This window comes from Artemia franciscana, chromosome 3, assembly GCF_032884065.1.
Source record: "Artemia franciscana chromosome 3, ASM3288406v1, whole genome shotgun sequence".
Classification (NCBI taxonomy): Eukaryota; Metazoa; Arthropoda; class Branchiopoda; order Anostraca; family Artemiidae; genus Artemia; species Artemia franciscana.
In genome coordinates, this window is record NC_088865.1 from 49235986 (window position 1) to 49259673 (window position 23688).

Here is a 23688-nt window from a genome sequence, read left to right on the forward strand (position 1 = left end):
CATTTTAAAAGCCTTTTCTGTATTTTCATTGAAAGAATTGATAGAAATTACAAATTTATCCCCTCTAGGCTTAGTAAAATATGTTTTGCTACCCCCTCTCCAAGATTGTAGTAAATTGTCACCGTTGTATGTCCTACATCTACGCTTTTTAGCCTGAAGAATTAAAAAAAAACTCTCGAAAAACGCTTTAAAGGGTTTTGAAGCATAAGATGCCCATCGTGGAAAAATACCTAGGAACCCCTCCTTCTCATAATTACAAACACCTAAAAAGGGGTGTCAGCACCTTAGCATGACCGTCAATGTACATTCTAGGGTCGTATCCAGGATTTTTTTTTTTGAGAGGGGGAGGGGGTACAAACAGATTTTTTTCGGTATGGGATACAAAAGAAACTTTTAAAAATGCATCCAAAATTTGTTTATATTCATTTTTATTGCGTTTTACGAGTCGGGAAATCTTTTGGAAAGGAGGGTGGTTTAAGATTTAAACCTCCTAACCCCCTCCTGGATATGGCCCTGTGGCCTTGGCGCATTCTTCCTAAGATACAATAAGGCATATATGTGTTCTTTTTCAAATCAAAAAATTTAAAACTTCAAAGACTCATTATAATCTTCGTCAGTAATAAACCAAGAACAATTTTATATGCATAAATTATAAACTAGCTAGTGATTGGTGGAAGCCTACCGGTTTTACACAACTATCAACACGGGTATCCTATCAGATTGGGTTCAGAATCGCAAATGAACTAATTAATCTAACTAATATGACTTCCTTGAATAACTTTCCTGTTCATGATCAGTTCCGAACTGATGGAGCGTTTAGTTTTGTATCCTTCTTCCTCGAAGTTACACTTCCTAAACTGATTTCCTTAGAACAATTGTTGTTTTTTTCCTGGAATCTTGCCTTTTTCCTTTATTGGAAGGAAATATTTTTGTACAACTATGGAGGAAACGTTCTACATGAATGGCTATGAAGATTATGATGGTATGTCTCCCCATTGATTTTTATTGGATTTATAGTTTTAAAGAAACCATAAGAAGCAACCTTGGCAAATATTTAAAAAAAAAGAAAATATAGTATCGAGTAATTTTTGTCTCAAAACAGTGGAGTATTTTTATGTTTACAGACATGTTTTTTTTTTTGCTGTAAAGTAGACCTCTTTCTCTAAGATCACTGGCTACTCGAACATACTGAGATAAAAATCGGAAAACCAAGTAATTTCGTGGAATTACCTAGCTTTTCAAAAGATTTTTTTCAAACAGACGTAATTTTGCCAGACATAAGCCCTATCATAAAACCATCGGGGAGGGGTTACCGAGTTTGACCCCTCCCTTCCCTATTTTTATCCAACTCGTAAAAATATAGCAAAAATGTATATAGTCTAAACATATTTCTGATGCTTTTTGTAAAAAAAATTGTACAACTCCCCCAAAATAAATAACCCTCCTTCCTGAACAAAAATACTAGATACTCCCTTGCTGAGAATCGTCACACATTTTCTTAGAAGAACTCATCCCGGCTCGAAGTAGAACTAGAAGACAAATTTCAGCATGTAAAATCAGCATTTTCTACTGTCTATAATCAAGTCAACTTTCTATGTTCAAAAAAAACCTTTAAAATGTTTTGGGGACAAGCTGCTTTGTGGCCAGTGATTCTGGTTTCTTTCCATTGTTAAAATTTAGAAACGAAATGACAAAGTATTCTAATTTACCAAGGAGTGAATATCCGGCGTTTTATTGGGGGAGGGGGAAGGGGGTTCAATTTCCGGCTGCATGTTTTTGCGGTTGCCGAAACTGTGGCCCCTTGCCCTTATAGTATCTAATCGGCAAATGGAAAAGTAACGGCTTCCTAATCTATATTTGATATTTCCACTCTCTATTTAGAAAATTAACAATTTGTCAGTATAGTGGCTTCATCTCATTAAAATCTCATTGCCCCTTTTGCTGTTTCAAAACAAAATGTACCCAGTTACTTCCGTACGTTAACAATACTTTAGGGGTTTTTGGGTTTGTCTATTCTCCCTCTGACCCCTCAGCATAGTATTCTAGTTCTTGGCTAGGGAGTACCAATTTCAAAGTTTCGCTGGTCGTTAATTGGCTTCTTTCCATCCCACTGCCATTGAATATACAACATTTGAAACGTCGTTGATGAGTCTTAAATGACTTTTCTCGCTGGAGATTCATTGTCTCTTCCCTGGCATCAAAGGTATTGTGTCCAGTTGTTGGCGTAGCTATTTTTAACTTGCTTTTGTCTCATTATAATAATACTAGTTTTATTTATATTTAACAAACAAATACATTAACCGCCCAAATCGAACTTGTTTAGGTTAAACACCCTTCCGAAAAAAAACTATATTTCTATCGCTAATAAACTTTATATGTTCAGATTCATAATCACGCCCAGAGAACATACAAAACTCCGTTCTTAGGGGGAAAGGGCAAGAAAGTAAGATTGCCTGACGGTTTCTTAGTCCATAAATGGTCATTTCCTCTATTCTATTTATTTAAGTTTATTCTTAGCTTTCCTGTTGCTCCTACCGAGTATCCTCTTTTCCTACTTAGTCTCAAGAGTTTCGAATATCCTCCTTCTTGTTCCTCTGTATCTGTATCATGCACAGGCGAGTTTTTTCGCCAGCACGCTTGAGGGTAATGACTCCTGGAGTGTTTCTAGTCATCTAGAGTGGCAGTTACCCTTCATTTGTCCCCTTCCTTTCCCTGATATTCAGAGTTCGAAATATTTTTCATTATAAAAAAAATATAATTTTAGAATGTCCCCTCAGGGTATAGAAGTATTGTCTGCTTACGGTACCCTGCTGCCATAAGACATTGTTTCCAGTTTCCTTAATATATAATAACTTTTAGATACACAAAATTGTCACTACACCCACAGAACTCTTAAGAAGTGCCATGCTTGGAAGGAGGGGGTAGGTTTGTTCCACCGCTTTAACTTTTCTGTGTATCTCCTACAACTATGGAACGTGAAAGCGACGTTTCCCGACTGTTTCATAGTGCCCATATGGAAGGTGGTCTTCCCCCATTGTAGATATTTAGGTCCATTCATAACTTACCTTTCCTTTTCGCGCAGTTCCTTCTGAGTCTTCTTTTTTTCCCTGAATGCCTATCCAATCGATTAGTATAAGCCTTACTAGTAAAATGCGAACTTGGAAAGGAATACTTGTTGAACGTTTTACTGAGTTTGGAGGAATTATAACTAATGGGTAAATTTGCCTTTTAATTTGAGTCGAAACAAACATGCTTACAATTCAAATTAGAACTAATGGGAACAATTAAATCATGAACAATTTAAATCATGTCCCACGTGGGACATGAAGTATGTCCTTCGTAGCGTGAATAAATACTACGTAGCGGAAGTGTACCACACGCTGAAACAATTGTAGTGGGTGTTTTAACGCCACCGCGGTTTTTTGCCACCGTATGTTTTCCGCCACCCAGGAAATCTTGCATCATAAAGAGGAATAGTTGGGTCAGAATAGACAGGTTAGGTTAGCCTAGGTTTATGTTTATTTCTATGTCTGTTCTTATGTCTATGTCTAAGTCTATAACTATGTCTATTCTGACCTACCTGAACTGAAAGGTGGCGGAAAACCGCGGTGGCGTTAAAACACTGCTACGAAACAATTAGTTGCAAAGGAATTTCACGAAACAAATTAGCAACAGTTTTCTGTTACCTCGTAGCAGCACAAACGTTAGTAAAATTGTTTCTAAAGTTGCCAAGGTTAATAGAAGTTTGTAAAAAGCCATCGTATGGCTGATAAAGAGCTCCTTAAAGAAACAAATCCATAACACTTGATGCCTATGGCCGTTGGATACCGATAGCCATATCACCTAATCGTCGGCATAGATCTTTCCTTTGGAGGGAGGAGTAAATATCCATCTTGATGTGAAGTTCATCATAAAGCCCGTGATGAAGTCCAGGAGAATGTAGAGAGTACAAAATTCTATGTTTTTATGAGAAAATCTTTTTTTTCCTATCTGAGTCCATAATTGGCAAGCTGGCTAGCAAATCTGATTGAGCTTTCCTTCTGATATTCCCGTCTAGTATAAGCCTGTCAGAACAATATTCATGAAAAAACAAGAATTGGCTAGAACTGGAAATTAAAACCAGACCGCAGATGGAAAGTGTTCCTGGCTGGGGGTTTTAATTACATTATTGTACTCATGATTTTTTTTTCAGGGGGAAGGGGGCTTAAAAAGGGAGTTTTTTCGAGGGGATTGGAAAAGTAAACCTAATAAAAACGTTCAAAAATTTATTTATGTTCATTTTTGTTACGTTTTTATGAGTCAAACAAACAAACGTTTTTTAATTAGGTAACTTAGTGTAACATATTAATGGAAGTTGGGCAATTGATAACAATACTGAGCGAAAGACTAAAAAAGAGCAAATTTGCAAAGCGACGCTGAACCAACACGGTAAATATATTGTGAAGTTCTTGACGGTTTTCAAGGTCGGAAGAATTCACTCGTAGTCTCTTTCCAGCAAAGATAAAATCAGCTTTTTCAATATTGATTAAGCGTCAATCAGCTCATTAATATACATATAAATATATATTTATGGACTTCTTATACAGGTGTAAAATGTTATTTATTTTTATTTACTGGGTTTATGTACAAATGCCAAAATTTAGCAGAATTCATAGTGTCGATAAAACGATTTAAATTCTTTTTTACGGTACACAGATGTTTCTCTAATGCTAGGTGTCATAACATTAGTATAGTTGGGACAAATTAAAAGATTAATGTTTGAGGAACAGCTTGCACGTGAGTCGTTATGCACTTTATTTCTTAGGAACAAATCCTCCCCCCTCTCAAAGAAAAGAAAGTAAGCTTCCTAAGAGCCACCCATTAGAATTTTATAATTCATCTGCTTTGTTTTTTATGTTTTAGTTTTATTCGTCTGTTGTTTTGTGGATGGAAAAAGAGATTGGAAAGTATATCTCCTTATAATGAATACTAAATAAAATTAGCGCATAGGTCTTTCAAACTTTCTATTCTCCCTAGACAATGTTGCACTGCCGATAATGCCGTTTTCCACTATAATGGAAAAGTCCATTATAATGGAAGAACCGAGCGTGAATACCTTGGTAGAACCTCAACACAACTATTCCATTTTAATTCCTAAGAGCCACCCATTAGAATTTTATAATTCTTCTGCTTTGTTTTTTAATTTTTTTTTATTCATCTGTTGTTTTGTGGATATGGAAAAAGAGACTGATTAGCGCATAAGTCTTTCAAATTGTCTGCCCCCCCCCAAAGGTGCACTGCCAATAATGCCAGACCTATAAGATAGACTACACTTTTTTTTGGTTTTACATTTCCATACACGAATTGTTTTATCATATATTTTATTACATTATTTATAAGTTATAGTTTTATCAGCTTCTTTGTTTTAGTCACGCTTCTATTTTGCTGAGTATTTTACTATTGATTATATAGCTAAAATATTCGCTTAAATTTTATTTTAATCACTGTCATTTAAAAAAGTCCCATTTCTACCTAACCTTTGGTTATCTGCATATTATTAATATTTTAGCATGAACACTACATTGTTTTTACGTTATCTTTTCTCCAGATCGAGTAACCATTTTGCCGTTGTTGGAACTTACATTGTTTAAAAATTATTTAATGCGTTAAAAAAGCTTTCTTAAAATACCCTCTTTCTCACAATTAAACTGAATCAAACTAAAGTATATAAACATCCTTGAACACATTAGAGTATGGTGGTGACGTCAATGTCCCCCAACAAAAAATTCAATTCAGGAAAGTAAACAAAGCCATAAAAGGGATTCTCTAAATGCAAGACTGTTTTCTATCATGGCGTCTGTCCTTGCAATAGGATAAAGATATTTATCCTCTATGGCATTCCTGGCATAGAAGGATAAGAATAACGATTTCTTTAAGAGGAGTGGAGTCTTCTATCCCTTTTTTCGGAATCAATCTTAAATAGAAGCAGACGCATTTGGATTTTTTTTCCCTCCAATAATTTATGAGCAATAATACATTGTGTTCGACCTGGTTTTCCATTTATCGTCGTTCCCTCGATAGCTTTCATGGCACAGAAGAATAAGAATAATGGTTCCCGAAAGAGGAGGGAGATTTTCTAGTTTTTTTTTTTTTTTTTCAAAAGGCAGCAGACCTGCAGACCCCGAATTTTGATAGTAGTGGCGCCTGAAAGAAGAGTGGAATCTTCTGCTTGGTTAGGGTTCCCCTTTCCTTCTCGAAAAAAATTGAAGGCTGTAGTGTATGTTTATACTATGGATTTAAAATTAACTGCAGGCATTCTGGGTCTGTTCTTCATGGGCAGCGGTATTTTAAAAGCGACCGCATTAATGAGAAAATATAATAAAAGCTAAGTCACAAAAAACGCGGGCGATTTCAAATTATAAACAGTTCGAGTAATATGATAACTATGATAAAAATAAAAAACACTTAAAATATTATATAAATTCTTAATATACCTGTGCTCTCAAATAAATCACTTCGATAATTCCAGTACACTTAAAAATGGTATCCGATACTACGATACACATCAATGAGCTGCTATAGAAAACCGAAGGAAAATACTCTAATGGTAATATCTAATGGTAATAATGGTAATAAGGAATTAATTATCAAGAACGCCGACTGTGTCGGAAAAAATATCACTTCTTATAGTTTCTTCCCTTGAGACCTGAAATACTGATTTAGAATGGGTTGATGAGTTTCTGTTTCGTTTTTAAAGTACCGTGGACATCAAAATAAAATGTTTTTTGTCCCTCGATCAATCTCAAATGTATTCATACCTGAAAACTATGATTTTGTTCTTTTATTTTCCCCCAAATTATTTTAGGGTAGTTTCAAATTTTTGTATAATACCCGATACAATATTACACATCAATGAGCTGCAATAACAACCCCGAGGAAAATAGTGGCAATATCTAAGGAATTATTGATCAAGAGCGCCGACCATGTGCTGGAAAAGAAATATCTCTCCTTATAGTTTGTCCCCTAGAGACCCGAAATGCCGATTTAGATTGGGTTGTTGAGGTTTTCTTCATTACTTGAAGTACCATTGACATCAAAGCAAAAAGATTTTTTTTTTGCCCCTGGACCCATCTTTTAGGGCAGTTTCAAATTTTCGTCAAATTCTCATATAGCACCCAGTACTATAATACATATCAGTGAGCTGCAATAGCAACCCCCAGCAACATACTCTAGTGGCAATATCTAAGGAATTATTGATCAAGAACGCCGACCATGTTTCGGAAAAGAAACATCACTCCTTATGAGTTTCTCCCCTTGAGGCCTGAAACACCAATTTAGGGCTATTGAGTTTTTTTGGCACTTAAAGTACGACTCACATCAATATAAAAAGATTTTTTGTCCCTGGACCCATCTAAGGTATATTCATACCTAAAACTATGATATTCTAAAAATTTTCTTTTACTTGTTGCCAAATTATTTTAGGGCAGTTCTAATTTTTGGCAATGTTGCCACGCAGAGCGGGTAAAAATAACTGAGTAAAACTAGTAAGTCAAATTTGACAACACTGTTTGTCCGTACTAAAAAATTACTGATTCTAGAAGACAGCTATATCTTCAAAGGAGAGCTAAACTTTCTTAAACTGTTCTGTAGCATATGTTTTTATCTAATTTTTCATCACAACCAACAACTGCATATGGGTTTTCTTCATTAAAAGTTAAATTCTGACTTTTCCTAATTTTTTAATATGCATAGATGTGTAAGTTATTACTCAACTAGTTCAAACAATTGGATTTCCCTTATCACTGTCCTTGTAACTTTAAATAATAGCTGGTTTCAATAAAAAGAAATCGTGGGAAGGGGTACAAAGGAATCGGGGCGGGTGGTCCAAAAAAAAACTAGTAATTACCAAAGTTTCTGTGTGCAAAATTTTGTTTGTTTGTTTACTTGCATTTTTATTACTTCTGCATGAGTCAGACAAGATTTTTTTTTGGGGGGGGGGGGTTTAAGCCAGGTAATCTGGTTATCTAATACGGCTATGTGACCAACAATCCAATTGCATACTTCTCACTCTCAATTGTAATCGCAAGTTTTAAAAAATGTTCGTGTTTGTAATTTTTGTTCCCGTATTTTTTTTTCAATTAGAGAGACTGTCATACAATTCTTTCTATATTTCATAAGAAACTAACGAAAAGTTTAGACGTATAAGAATTTGACGCATAAGACGTATAAGAATACTCTAAGAATTTTATCAGCTATTTTCAACTTGGAATTTGTTCAAGATATCTTATAAAGTTGTTAGGGAGGCCTCAAAGGTTTTAAGAGCCTTTTTGCTCTAAAAAACTTCTAAGACTTCTGAAAATTTTAAAGTTTAAATACCAACAAAATTGCTAGAGTATTTCCTTGAATACTTAAAGAATTGAATCAAAAATCTTATGTGTCTGAACTCAGCATAAGAATTAGCTTATATGTGATTAGGAAATGAAAAAAATGGACTGATGTATTAAGACTGTCAAATGGCATGCCTGTAATCTGTTAAGGATTAGCGTTAAGATTTTCTTTCCTCGTGGGGGCTTAAACCTGTTACAAAAATGACTGTTTTTATACGGAATATTCCTGAGCGAGACCCTAATATTCTTATGTGGGGATTGATCCCATCTTGAGCTTAGCTAGGGAGAGGTCTTGGTCCCCTCCCTACTTAACGTCAATGCTACTAAGAGGTTCTTGTTCATAAAAATGCACAAAAAAGTGACAAAATTGCAATTTCTCAAAATTAGATAAACAACCTTTTATTTGGTTTTACAGGAAATAAAATTAGGATAATAAAATTACTTTGAAGTTCACGAGTTCCCTACAAAGTAAGGTTCAAAGTATTAAAATATCATTGGACCTGATAAGGAAGTTATATGGTAATATTGTGTCAGTCATTTATTATTCTAAACCGTTGTATGGGCAAAATTGTCTGTGTTTGAATTTTCGTCCATGCGCAAAAAAACTGCTAGTGATCCTATTTTATAGATATTAATTATTTGAGCTCCATTTTGAAGCAAGTTCTTATCTTTCAATTGCATACGCGATATTAAGTTGTGGAAGTATTCCTTAAATAGTGAGATAAAGTGAGATAAAAACCTTGCAAATTCTTTGCTACGAAGTTTCGCAATTCAGTTTTGAAAACAATTGGATAATGGAAATGTTTTGGTTTAGTTTAAGGTAATGTTTTTCCTTCTCAGAGATTAGCAATACATAATAGAATCTCAGTTTATAAAACAGATCCATTCCTAAAGATTAGAATGTGAATGAATGAGCTCTGTTCAAGGATGAACTGAATTTCTTCTTGGCGGATCGAAGTCAAAAGCTGCTAAACTGACAAGTGCTGCCACCAAACTCTTGTGAGAATGTGAAAACATGCGGGCTTTTCCTCCTCAACGCCCCACTCTTTACGATAAAGTTTGACTCTTTCTCTCAACTCTACTTTTTAAAACAGTAAAAAAAACTTTAGCGTAAAAAGCGGGGCGTTGAGGAGGAAAAGTTTGGATTCCGATAAATTCGACTTGGTTTCCCACCAAGTCGAAGCTAATATTGTCTGGTGTAAAGACCATTAAAACCGGTTATTGTCTCATGTTCGCGATACAAGATCTTGAGTGTGGTGGATATAAGACAAAAGTACACAAAAAAGTCATAAGAAAAAAAATGTAGTTGAAAAAAGTGTTGATAAAAGTGTTGGAAGAAAAAAGTTGGATTTTTTTCTTGCTCACTCTGATTTTAGTGTTTGGTCGGTTATTTACTTTAGATGCTAATCGTTTTCCAATTTATATAAAAATGTTTCATATAAGAAACGATATTATAGTTTCATATAATATCTTATATGTATATCATATCTTATATGTTTCATATAAGAAGACTCGTGTATAGAATATTTACTTCATAGTTCAAGCTTAGAGACTAACTTACTTTATAAATTCTTCTTCACTGCTGAGGTGCTGCCCATTTTGAGGGGCATGTACACCATGGCTCTTGAGCATGTCAAGAACCATTCCCCAGCGATTTAAAGTTGGCACCGCCACACAACAACAACTTTGGATTGAGTTGGCGAGATGGTTGGTTATGACAAGCCGCATCATCCTCCAAGTGGACTCTCAATTTATTTAAAAATTTTCCATATAAGAAGCCATATTAATGACTGTGCATAAAATATTTACTTCGTATTTCAAGCTTAAAGACTAAATTACTTTCCAAGTTCTCCTTCACTGCTGAGGTGCTGCCCATTTCGAGGAGCATGTACACCATGTTTTGTGCACCATACGCGAGGAAACTATAGCCTATTATGCTTGGCACGAAGTGTGGCATGCGTAATGCAAAGAGACGGAGAGCAGTGGATATGTGCAACTCGTTGTGGAACGAGTAGCGCCCCAGGAAGCCCACAAGGTGGCCAGGTGGGTAGTCGTTCGTCCGCCACCAACCGTCTGTATTTTTGTCAAAGTGTTAAAATCGCTCTTGTAGCTTACCGCCGGCCATGAGAATCAATGGTTTCATTCACAAAGCATATGTTGTTACAAAAAATGTTAAAAGACACAAGGAAAATATTCTGACACACTAAGTATACATTTCAATTAATTGAGAATTACCTATTTCTTATATGCTCACTAAAGGCCCATTCATAATGCGATTTTACTAAAATGGAGATTTATCTAGCACTTTTTTGAGCCAATAATTTTTCATGGAATTTTCAGCTTGACTGAGAAATTCTATGAAAAATTCTCTGAAAAATTCTCAGGGGCTCAAATTGCTGCTAGTTACATCAGTATTAGTAAAATCTAACAGCTCACCATAGTAATAAGCTGCCAGAGGTACGCACTCTCCTCCTCCATTCCAATCTACTAAAAGCCTCTCTCTTTACACCCTCATAGAAATTTCCCGTTTCCCTGATATCTTTCTTTATGACAGTATTCCTTAAAATACCAAGCAAACCAACATACAAACTTTATTTTAATCTTATTGGGGACAATTATTTTAATTGGGAGAGGGGCAAATATTTTTGCCCCCCTGGACCCATTTTAGGTCTATTCATAATTGAAAACCACAATTTTCTAAAATTTTTCGTTAAGTTTATTTTAATTATAAGAAGTTCTTAGAGCGGTACCATGTTTTCTTCAGTATTGCCGCATTGAACGTGAATACAAATAATAAAAATAATTATTTAAATTTGACAACGCTTTTCATTCACAGAACTTGCAACATTAAGTATCCATTAATTCCCCCCCCCCGAAAAAACAGTTACACCCTCAAAAGTTGTTTGTGCCATCTACTTTTAGCTTATTTTTGCTGATGTTCCACTCACCTTTCTTTTCTATCCCAAAAACTGCATAACTACTTATGGAGGGTTTTTTTATTAGATAATTTCCTGATTTTTCTACTTTTTAAATATGTATATAGTTGTATAAGTTTCCACCAAACTAATTTATACAATTAGATTCTATTTCCACTGTCCTTGGTAATATAACATTTGGAACAATGGCTTTCTAATCTTTCCATTGGAATTGAGCATTCAAGGAGAGATTATCGGCAAGCATTTACAGTCTGTAGAAACTTTCATGGAAAAGGCGAATAAGTGTTCACAATAAAATCCATATGCAATGATAAACAGAATGTAATGATTAGACAAATGTGAGAGTGCAATAATAAACAATAGAAAAACGGTTTACATGGACGTAAAACAGGACTGAAAAATAGTCTGTTAGAAAAAAAAGTTACAGTAAGTACTTTACGACATCAACAAATATTTCTATAGGCCAGAAGTCCATTTCTTAGGGTATCCGAACACATTAATATAGAGGGAATACTTTTAAAAATACTTTGTAACTAAAAAAAAAATTAAGTTCATTTTACTGCCTTAAAGTTTCACACATAGATTCCAATCAGGTGGAATTTAGCGTTACGTTCTTTTTATTGGATTAAAATTAGCGTAGGGTTATTTAGCGTCATTTTCTGACATAAGCTTAAGGAATAATGTAACCCCATTGCACAAAGCATCAGAGACATAAACCAATGAAATTAACGTATAGCCTACTTTCTACCACGCAACCACAGTTGCCAACGTGGTAGAATTGTACCGTCTTTGGTAAAATTTAGAGATACTGGTATACATTTAGTGGTACACGTTGTCCTGCACATTTCGGGTGTATTTACTCTTTTCTTACTCGGATATCTGTTCAAGCTTTGGTTTATCAAAAATGTTCTTCTTGTTATGGCAAGTTCTTAACCTGCTGTTCAGATGCTACAAATTAATCTTTTTTGATACAATTTTTGTCAGAAAACCGATGCAGTTTATTTCAAAGCGTTGGTGCGTTGGTAAAGCTGCACGCAACTATCGGAAAGAAACATATTTTTTCTCTTGGGTTGGACATTGTTATTACTTTCGTTATCGCAAAGAAGAAAGCACTTCAAACCAGGCCTAGAAAATTAAAATAGATATGGATCTTAATTCCTTTTGATTTTTGACGGTCTTGACTTGACTTTTACTTACATAATAAACAAAAATATAAACTATTACAGATGTAAATCATACGCTGTGGAAAAATTTGAGTTTTGCTAACGCGTAGCGATTAACTACATAAACATTCCTAAAGACATCCTAAATTAAAAATAATAACAAAAAAACCTACATAAATGTTCCTAGAAGCATCCTACACAAATTAAAATAATAATGAAACGAATAAAGAAATTAAGAATTTAGTCAATAAAGAAACGAAGAGAATTAGTAAGGTTTAATAATTGAATAAAAATAACAAAGTTAAACATTCGAGTCATGTCATAACTATACAAACATGGGGAAAACTTCACTATTGTTCCGTGACTGAAGTTTAAAATGAGCCTCAGGCGCTCTACAAAAAAAATGAAAACCTGTCGCCAGTGCCCTTTTGATTCTAATTCATTTTGTTTAAGAACTTTAAAATGCATCAAAGGTACACAAACAAGCATAGGTACATTGTCCACTTTGTAAAGGTACCCTATATACCTTTAGTAGTTTATAGAATGTAGGCTATTCTTTTCCACCTCTGGATGTAACGTTTCATAGAAATGCAGGCTCTGCTTAACTTAATTTTCCTAATTTAATAGATCAATTAACAAACTTCATAACTTAAGAATGGAAACTTAAAGCTAAAAATCGAAGTTAAAACTACAAAAATTTAAGCTAAATAGGGTACTTGTATGATATAGTCCCAACCGCTCAAGTTGTTCATCCATTGACGCATTGTAGAACCAACTTTTTTTTCGTTAGTTTCTTTCAGCTTAGCGTGAGACAAGACAAAGAGAAGTGACAGAATAGATGAGAAATATACAATTTAAGCTATATATTTGCACATTAAGGGATATGGGGGTAAAGTATTTGAGCAGTGTGAAGTTAGAAAACAATTCTTACTTCATAATATGCAGAATAATTGTACCTGACACATTAGGCATACAGACTCACTATACTTTACCCCCAATCCCCTTAATGCGCAAATATATAGCCCATATTTGCTTCTAAAGTATTATATTTTTATCATAATCAGGTATATTTCATTAGGATTGAGCATCAGAAAAACAGGATCTACATAGATGAAAAATATTAGGCCGAAGCTATATCAGACAAGTACCCTAAAAAGCTCCTGTTTGCGCACAGCTCACCCCTCTTTATCAGTCCATCACGGAATTTTCTAATGAGCCCTTGCACCGATGCTTGTCATGGGCTATTTCCTTTACATGGTTTCAGCAGCAGTTATAACTTATTATAGAGCCAAATACAGGCCATAGTAATCTAAAGTTTAGAAACGCATTTTGAGAAACAATTGCAAAAAAAAAAATCATTTAAGGTTGATTGAGGAATGATAACTATTATATAGGTTTACTATAACAGTATGACAAGTTGTTACAACTTATATTGTATGACATAACATTATACTATATATATAGTATAACAAGTTGACTGAGGAATGATAACTATTATATAGGTTTACTATAACAGTATGACAAGTTGTTACAACTTATATTGTATGACATAACCTTATACTATATATATAGTATGACAAGTTGACTGAGGAATGATAACTATTATATAGGTTTACTATAACAGTACAAGTTTCGGTTCAAAATTTGAAAGAGGTTTAATAGTACATTTAAAAGCTGCTGCTCATATCCACACGGTCTGTGTAAAATTATGGTTGTATATAAAGTTTGTTTCAAATTTTCATCTAAAAAGGTATCTGAGATTTCCGCTCAGTGTATTTTCGGTACTTGAAATTTTCACTTTATTTGCAACCATGGTATAAGAATAGAAAAAATGTGCAGAATTTTAATGCTCCGGATATAACAGTAAGACTAGCCCTGTTACATGAAGAATTGTCCGAGTCTGCTATTTCAAATTTTCAATTATTTAGTCGTTTTATCCCATGTTTTTGTTCTAGTTGATTGGCTTTATTTTGGTCTCTTTTTTCTCTGTAACTCATTACTCCAATTTTGTCTTGTTGTTTATGCTGAATAAAAAAAAATAAAAAAAATATTGTTAGTAGGTAATTTTAGCTAACCTAAGGCCTGCTGCAGGTCTAAGTGTATTTATTTTTAAGAAGACTTACTAAACGTTACCTTCACTTTTTTCTTCTCAAAAACCCTCGAAGGTTTTCCAAAAGAAGAAAATTGGAAGATACTGGATAATAAGAAGCAGTAATGAGAAGAAACTATAAATCCAGTCAAAGGTCAATAGAATTCACACATGAAAAATATTTCGCCTATATGATTAACAAAACGCTCTGAATCTTTCAGAAGGCCGAAAAATTGTAACTGTTGAAAATTTGCCTCGAAAGTAAAGAGCGATCTGTAGCACGTAGTTACCGTAAGTCAAAAACTCATCTTGAAAAATACCGCTTAGTGAGATGTTTTTTAATCAAGTTTCTTCAGAAAGGATAAAATGTATCAAAGACACACACTGGAGAAATGTACCCTAGGTCTATTTACAAAAATAAAGTATTCTTTCCACCTGTGGATTTAGTAGTTCAAGGAAACGCAAGCTCTGCGCAACTTCATTTTCCAAATGAAATAGATCGATTCAAACAACTTAATAATTCCTAAGTTGAGTATTCCTGTCAGTGTAGTTTACCTGGTTAGGCTTCAAAGGGTAATAAAAACTAAACCCTCCCATTGAGATCAAAACTCAAGAACTGCAACAATTGGTTTATGCCAGTTTAAAATGAAAATAGCCGAGTTTGAGTGTGTCTTGAAATTTGTGTTTTAAAAGGCGAAGGGGGGAATGTCGATAACAACGGGACCTGTGTGGAATACACATGAATTCAGGTTAGGTCTATGAAAACTTATTGTAAGCTCATTTACATACTTCCAACTCCACTATGTACAGACTATTCCTGAGACTTCAAAGAAAACGACAATCTTATTCAAAAGTGCATTTTTTTTTTAAATTGGAGCTTCTAATCTTAAGGCTGACTTTCTAGCTTCTGTTTTTCGAGACAGAAAAACAAAAATGGGCTCTTTTTGTAAATGACTTTTCTTTCTTGTCTATATTTTAAGCGCTCATTATTCTTTTTTTTTATGGCTTTATGAACTTTTTTTCTAATCTACTTCTGTCTTTATGAGTTCTTTGCCAAATTGACATTGTATTCAGTGGATTTGTTAAATAGAATTACCTATATATATATTCTATTTGTTAAATATATATATATATATATATATATATATATATATATATATATATATATATATATATATATATATATATATATATATATATATATATATATATATATATATATATATATATATATATATATATATATATATATATATATATATATATATATATATATATATATATATATATATATATATATATATATATATATATATATATATATATATATATATATATATATATATATATATATATATATATATATATATATATATATATATATATATATATATATATATATATATATATATATATATATATATATATATATATATATATATATATATATATATATATATATATATATATATATATATATATTATATATATATATATATATATATATATATATATATATATATATATATATATATATATATATATATATATATATATATATATATATATATATATATATATATATATATATATATATATATATATATATATATATATATATATATATATATATATATATATATATATATATATATATATATATATATATATATATATATATATATATATATATATATATATATATATATATATATTTATATACATTATCAATATAGGCTTTGACCATTTAAACGGAAAAGAAAATTAAATTGTGGATTTTATATTTACTATACTTGTATATTACATAGTTTTCTAAACGCTATACCCTTTTCAAACGGTTTAAGATTGAGACTCGTAAAAAGATCTCTTCTGATGATTTTTGATATATATTTTTCTAAACAAAATGTATATATAAAAAATTACAGTCACCTATAAAACATTTAACCTTGTTGTAGCACAGTGGACTGATGCCCAGCTTGGGCATCACGGGTAGCAGGGTTCGATTCCTGTCGTAGTAAGGTTAGGCGACAAGCTAGCTTCTTATTTCTATAAAGAGACCCAGAAACTGAAACGCTGATTCGACGCTCTATGCGCAAGCAATGGCGCAGGAGGATCTTTATCCTGTTTTTTTTATTATACTTGAAGGCTCATAATCTTTTATTATTGAACATTTGAGGCTTATTATTACAGTCACGATAAACACTCAATGCCATACTGATCGCTATTGTAAAATATTAGAAACACATTTGCACTGTTGGCAGTAATTGAAGCCCCGAGTTTTAGGAAGATATTAGCCGCAAGATTATTACTTTCTGCTTCCAGAGAAATTTCGTTCTATTAGATATTATATCTAACAAAATATCCTAAAAGTCAAAAATATACACAACTTACGAATTATCTTACGTAACGAACTTCTATATTTGTATGTTTTTATTATGTATATGAGGGGGTTCACCCCCTCGTCAATACCTCGCTCTTTATGCTAAAGCTTAAATTTTGTCCCAATTCCTTAAGAATGACCCCTGAATCACAAAGGCCGTACAATAAATATTTGAAATTACTAAAAATACTTTAGCATAAAGAGTGAGGTATTAGGAGGAGGTGAACCTTTATATGAGTAACAATGTCTTTTCGTTTTAAGTTTTAATACTGCTCGTTACTTTCAGTTGAAAAAAACTTTTCATATTTATTTTTTCATTGTTTTTTTTAAATAATGCTAGAAAATCCTGCGCCCCCTTCATAGAAATTATCTTCCCCCGTGAAAAATTCTTCCATGGAAAGATCCCCCCACGTAACCTCCTCCCCTCAACCCCTCCTCCCCCAACAAAAAAATCCCCCTGAAAACGCCTGTACATTTTCCAATAATCTTTACCATATGTAAACACTGGTTAAAGTTTGTAACTTGCAGCCCAAGGAACTCTGGGGGAGTAAGTCGTCCCCAAAGACTTAGTTATTAGGTTTTTTGACTATGCTGAATAAAATGGCTATCTCAGAATTTTGATCCGGTGGCTTTGGGAAAAAATGAGCGTGGGAGGAGTCCTAGATGCCCTCCAATTTTTTGTTACTTAAAAATGGCACTAGAACTTTTAATTTCCATTAGAATGAGCTCTCTCGTGACATTTAAAGACCACTGGGTCGATACGATCACTCCTGGGAAAAAACAACAAACAAACAAATAAACGCGCATCCGTGATCTGTTTAATGGCAGAAAATTCAAAATTCCACATTTTTGTAGATAGGAGCTTGAAACATCTACAGTAGGGTTCTCTGATACACTGAATCTAATGGTGTGATTTCCATTAAGATTCCATGACTTTTAGGGGATATTTCTCTCTATTTTCTAAAATAAGGCAAATTTTCTCAGGCTCGTAACTTATTATAGGTAAACTTGATGAAACATTTATTTAAAATCAGCATTAAAATTCGATTCTTTTGATGCAACTATTGGTATCAAAATTCCGTTATTTAGAGTTTCGATTACAATTGAGCCGGGTCGCTCCTTACTACAGTTAATTACCACGAACTGTGTGATTTGCTTTCCAGGATTCATGTCGCGGATAATGTATTTCTGGAGGAGAACTCCCACCCTTGTCTCCCATTTACGCCTATGGGTGCAAACACAATACTTGTGATTTTGATGTATATTTGTGATTTTATTTGTATGTGATAATTTTTATTATTTTCTAGTTGAACTCCTCGGAATCAACCGCATGTGCCGAGCTGGGAAAATGCCTACGGCCAGTCCGTTGCATAGCGTAAGTTGTATTCTTTGCTAACCGTTGTTACGGAGGGTTACCCATTTTCTGCCACTTGATGTAAATGCTCGGAGCAGAATAAGTGTCACACATTTTGCGCCACGCAAGGCGCACTTCCACCACACGTCACCTGGTGTACGTGATTTCTGGAAGTCAGCAGCCCCTCAGTTTTTAAGTGGTTTTTAATAAAAACTACATATCCTGTCAAATGTCTAATGGCTTTATGCATTTTCAGTAGAGAAACTCCTTACGCCCAGGATGCAAATACAAGAAGCGCTTCATAAATTATTTGATTGGTCTAATATTTAGCTGGTTTAATTTCTAACCCATGGATCCGGGCAGGGGGTAAAAAATTAGAAGAGAGTTAAACCCTGGGGCTATTTTGTTGCTATTCTTCATCGTTATATCTATAATCTCAAGGAAACTTAAAAAGGACCATTTTGACAGTAGTTAAAGCAGAAAACACAAATTAGGCATTAATACAGGCATAAATAATTAGGCATAAAATTAGGCATATTAGGCAAATTAGGCATAAAATTAGGCATAAATAATTTGCGCTCCAAATTCTAGTCAGTTAATATGCTTTAACTATTTCTGTCCTAAGACCCTGGATAAGAACTGTTGGCTCTTAGTATTGGAAGTTCAGAAGGAGCTAAGGCGTACTTAGTGTGGCTTACCGCGGCTCACAATTTGGGCATGATGTCATCAGCTATAGGTAATAACGTATTCCATCAGTAATGGTAATTGATTTCTGGAACATACCCACATTTTTTACTCCCAATATACGTTAACAATAGTTTTATTTCACTAGAACGGTCAAGGCTCACACTTCTATAGAAGGAACAGGTCTTATCTAGGTTTATCTATAAGGTTTCGCGGTGTCATAGAAACTGGAATCCTCCAATGAACATCAAATAAATCTTCCAATTAATTCTCCCTGCGGTCCCGGTCATTTAGTCTTGCGGAGGGTATTTATGATGTATTTGTTTTTATTGTTTAGATTTATTGTCGATTAAATATGTTTACCTACCTTTATCTATGAAAACCTGTTAATGCGCACAATTTATTGTTTTTACGCTGTATATAAAATGCCAAGGATACGAGGGGATAAATTGTACTTGCATATTATATAATTCTAATTTCTATTAGAATATAGTAATATAATAATAATTTCTGTTTGTTTTAATTTTTAATGTTGCTCCTTACTTTTAGTTTAGAAAGTTTTTTTTTCATTTAATCTGTTTATAAGCCATATGAATGGTTTGATTTGGACTGCAATACTGACTTGAAACCGAGCAGGAGAGCTAAGAAAAATCAAGGGAGGAGCAATGTTTTTATGAAGATACGAAAAAGGTACTTCAAAATCTATGGGGAGGGGATTTCAATTTGTTAGATTGTTTTAATATGAAAATATTAAAAAAAAATTATTTCTAGGGGATAACTTCTTCCACCTGTTCACTTTAAATAGCCCCCTGAAAAAAAAGGAGTCATGACGGACATAGGAAGTCTTTTTTCCAAGAAATCTGTTTTGAGGGAGGGATAAGTTTTCCACGAAGAAATTGGTTTGTCAACTAATTGTAAAATCTTGGAAATTAACGAGAACTGACTCTCAGGCCTCCCTTGAATTCGTGCTGGGTACTGCGATTACATATTAATTGAATAGTCTTTTTTGTAATATGTTTATAATATTAGTCACGAAACTAATTATAGGATTATTATTTGTCACAAAACTAACATATTAGCTCAATCTGTTCAACTGGTTTTAAGGTAACCGATTACTTCTATAGCTGCTTATTGTTGTCGTATTTAGTTTAATAGAAGAAAAACAAAAAGGCCCCACACTGCGTTGCAGAAAAATTCAAACAGATTTTGTAAAAGTTAGACCTCGTTCTTGGTTTTACTGAATGAATTATATATTTAAAGGCAACTATAAAAAAGGGATAAAACCTTTTGTATAAATTGGTTTATATCTAAAAGAACATAGGTATGCTTAAAACGAAAGATTAAACTTCAGAAAAAAATATATAATAAATATGCAATTGACTTACAGAGATAATTCTAAGCATTGCTGAATAAATGGTAACTTTAAATAAATTTAAAAAGGCACATATTAATGGTGTTAGCAATGGTTATGTAAAAATTTAAGGATGTTAACTTAATGAATAATGCAGCACTTTTCTCACTTGGTAATTTCATTTAATGCAGAATTTCGCTTCGGTACTGGAAAAAAGTAAGCTTTTATAGGGGCATAATTTAGACTCTCCACGATGGTAGATTGGGTAGATTGACAGGATCATCTTTTGTGCCCTAATTTTATTTTCGAAATGAAAATATTATATTTAACTAAAAACAACTTGGAGGCTCTAAAACGAAAAATCATTTGGGATAGAGACAGTCACTTAAATGTTTGGACTGGATTTGCCTTCAAATATAAGCTATAGATAATATCCTAAATTCATATGCAAGAATAGTATGCAAGTTCAAAAATATTCAAATTCAACTATATCGCCCTTTTACTTTTCCGAACCTCTCTTTAGAGACCTGTTTTCACCGTCTTAATAGAAACGAGAAACGTGTATTAACAAAGTTACTAACAATTGTGTTCCCATGAGCTAATATAAAATTGTTCCCATGGTAAAACTTTGTAAAAAATTAAGAACTTGCAGTAAAAGAGAGATTTTGGATTTTTGCCTTAACCACTTTTTCCCCTATGATTTGAACAAACATGAATTGGAGTGGCTTCGTATAGAAGCGAGGTTGATAGGAAAACAAGTCCGCCGTCCCCAGTTCTTTTAAACTGCTACCCAAAGCTGCTTGGTAAAAATAAAGTAAATAATATTGAACCTCCCCCGTTTTGATAGAAGGCACTAAACTCAAGACGCTATTTGAGAAAATTGTTGATTGATTTTGAGGGAACAGAAAAATTTGTATATTTTTGTTTACAGTTTTGTACTACATTTTTATGCTTTTTGTCATAAGTTTGAAACACTTTTAAGAATATTTGCACGTATATAGAAGTCCCAATTATGAATTTTTTGCCCAAGTAGAATTTTTCTGAAAATTTTTAGCGACAAAATTGTGCTGTTTAACAATACTATTTCCCCAAGATAACAGAAAATCGTTGTTATTATTAGGACAATGGAAACAGGCTTTAGATGTTAACATTAAAATACATAGTAAAATTTAATGGTAAGACGGCCTAGAAATAAGAGATGAGACATTTCAATAACTATCTTTTATTTATGCTTTCGTTTTAGGTGCAATACAACCACAGTATTTTCAATCCTTTTTTATACGACTCGTCGTTCTGCGAAGAAAATCAAAGTGACTCAGTGTGTAGTTATTCAAACCGAAGTGACCCGGAATTTAATCCAAACATGCCAATAGATGACATTGTTCTAACTGAACCTTTTCCAACAATGTCAAAGCAGGTTGCTATATGTAAGTCGAAGTATTTTTCATTAAACCATTAAGCGTTAAAGCAAGGGCAATGGCTTTGTAGCCAGGATTCTAATTTGGTTCAACTTATCTCGAACTGTCTTGAACAGATTAAGTTTACCTTCCTCCCTCACACCCTAAATTATAACAACAAAAAAGCATAGGAAAAATTTTATAAATGAAAATACGAAGATTCTTAATAAAAGCCAAACAAGATTATTATGTAAGATATTTATGATAAATGTAATATACATAATGTACATAATAATATAAAGTATGTGATATATAATTATGCATAATATAATATGTATCTTAATTACAAATAATAGTGTATACATATATTCACTCTAAATATATACATACATTCGTTCTAAATATATATATATATATATATATATATATATATATATATATATATATATATATATATATATATATATATATATATATATATATATATATATATATATATATATAAAGAGAGAGAGAGAGTAATTATAGGGTAATACGGTCATTATGTAAGGGTGTGTAAGGATAGGTTTACTCTTTGGAACAAAACCATGTTTCAGCTAATTTAGTTCTAGAGATTAATTTTAATGACCTTTTTTATAATACGGCCTACCTGGCTTAACTTTTCAAAATGACAGATTACTTACCTTACAGGATTGCAAACAGTTTTTTCTTTGTTCTTTGTTATAGTACTTTAGTTTAAATGAAAGACTAGTATTTTTACCGTATGCTATGAAAAGGATGTCAAGATATTTATATTCAACAACCATAAGAATACATCTTGACAAATAAACATGAAGAAGGGATAGTACCTCTCCCGCTTAGGCTTGCCTTTGAGCAGAAGAGGCGTTTTATCAATTGGGGTAGGACAAAAAAGTGACTGAGCTAACCTTATTCTTGAGGACTACATAAATTTGAGAATAAATAACTACTTGTTTAATAACATCCTACCACCTCTTAAGCCTCAGAGAGACGTAATTCCCCTCCCCCTCCAAATGGTGTCTCTCTTTTGCCTTTAACGCTAAAATTGCTTAAGGATAGGGAAGAAAATTAAACATTGAGTTCCTTATTTTGAATGACCATAAAAGAGAAAAAGAACGTCATTGATGGTGTTAGTTTTACTTCGAATTTCCATGGAAACAAAACACCATAAATCTTTTTTTATTATACTCTGCAGAGCTTTACGAGTGCGAGTGTACTTTTTATTAGGATAGGTTTCCCCCAGAAAAGCTTATGTGGTAATTTCGAGGTCACTTACTTATATATTGATTTTTACCATCGTTACCAGGATTAAAAAATAATTATACAAAGTCTGTTTTAGTACGTAGGTGCATATACGAACATTTATTTTAGGGGTGTAACGCAAATTAAAAGGTGGGACAGAAAGAACAGTTGCCATCCTATATTTATTTACCCCAACCACTCATGGGTTTTAAAATGTACTTTTATTGGTATTTTCATTGAAAAGTACCTTTTTTGGTATTTTCTTATACGAAAATAAGAACAAAAACCAAACCTCTCACAGGTTTTGAAAAAGACATTTTGTTTCTCTTCCCCACCCCTATTTGTTTGTGCACTGAAGTCCCTAGGGATATAAATTGATTAAAAAATAAGGGAATTATAAAAGGAAGCGTAAAAATCTCAAGATATCCGTAGGAGCAAGGGTCCAGAGATACCCCGTCCAGGGAGTATTTATGTTTTCTTTAATCATTGCTGCCTAGCCTGATCGGCTTCCAGGACGTTTTTTGAATTAGAAAAATGTGTTTTATGCAAACTTAAACAATTGGATGCTAAGTAGGCTATACCGTCAATCCAAAATCCTAAAGCTCAGCAAGTATAACATTGATTTCCAGTATATGACTATTGTCCCTGTTGTATTGATTCGTCTAGCTTGAAATAAAGCTGTCGGTTTTTCATTATTTATTTATTTTT

At 33.0% G+C, this 23688-nt stretch overlaps 2 protein-coding genes across 10 annotated transcripts in view; one reads left to right on the plus strand and one right to left on the minus strand.

The window, feature by feature from the left end:
* The window catches only part of LOC136025359 (ETS homologous factor-like), a 57730-nt gene that overhangs the window by 5460 nt on the left and 28582 nt on the right, over positions 1-23688 (plus strand). For 4 of the 9 annotated variants that reach the window (XR_010617077.1, XM_065701300.1, XM_065701302.1 and 1 more), the window contains exons 1-3: positions 815-982; positions 18242-18309; positions 21567-21750. Coding sequence is in view for 8 of the 9 variants with exons in the window: in XM_065701300.1 (XP_065557372.1) it covers positions 940-982; positions 18242-18309; positions 21567-21750 (295 nt within the window). In the remaining variant the exon portion in view is untranslated. Of the gene's footprint in view, positions 1-814; positions 983-3139; positions 3216-4689; positions 4777-8939; positions 9187-15278; positions 15304-18241; positions 18310-21566; positions 21751-23688 lie in introns of those variants that run through there. The other 5 variants (XM_065701305.1, XM_065701303.1, XM_065701306.1 and 2 more) reach the window with 5 other exon arrangements.
* Positions 21786-23688, minus strand: part of LOC136024679 (zinc finger MYM-type protein 1-like) — an 8141-nt gene continuing 6238 nt past the window's right edge. The window contains exon 3 of the mRNA XM_065700100.1: positions 21786-21884. Within this exon, the coding sequence (XP_065556172.1) occupies positions 21786-21884 (99 nt within the window). The remainder of the gene's footprint in view (positions 21885-23688) is intronic.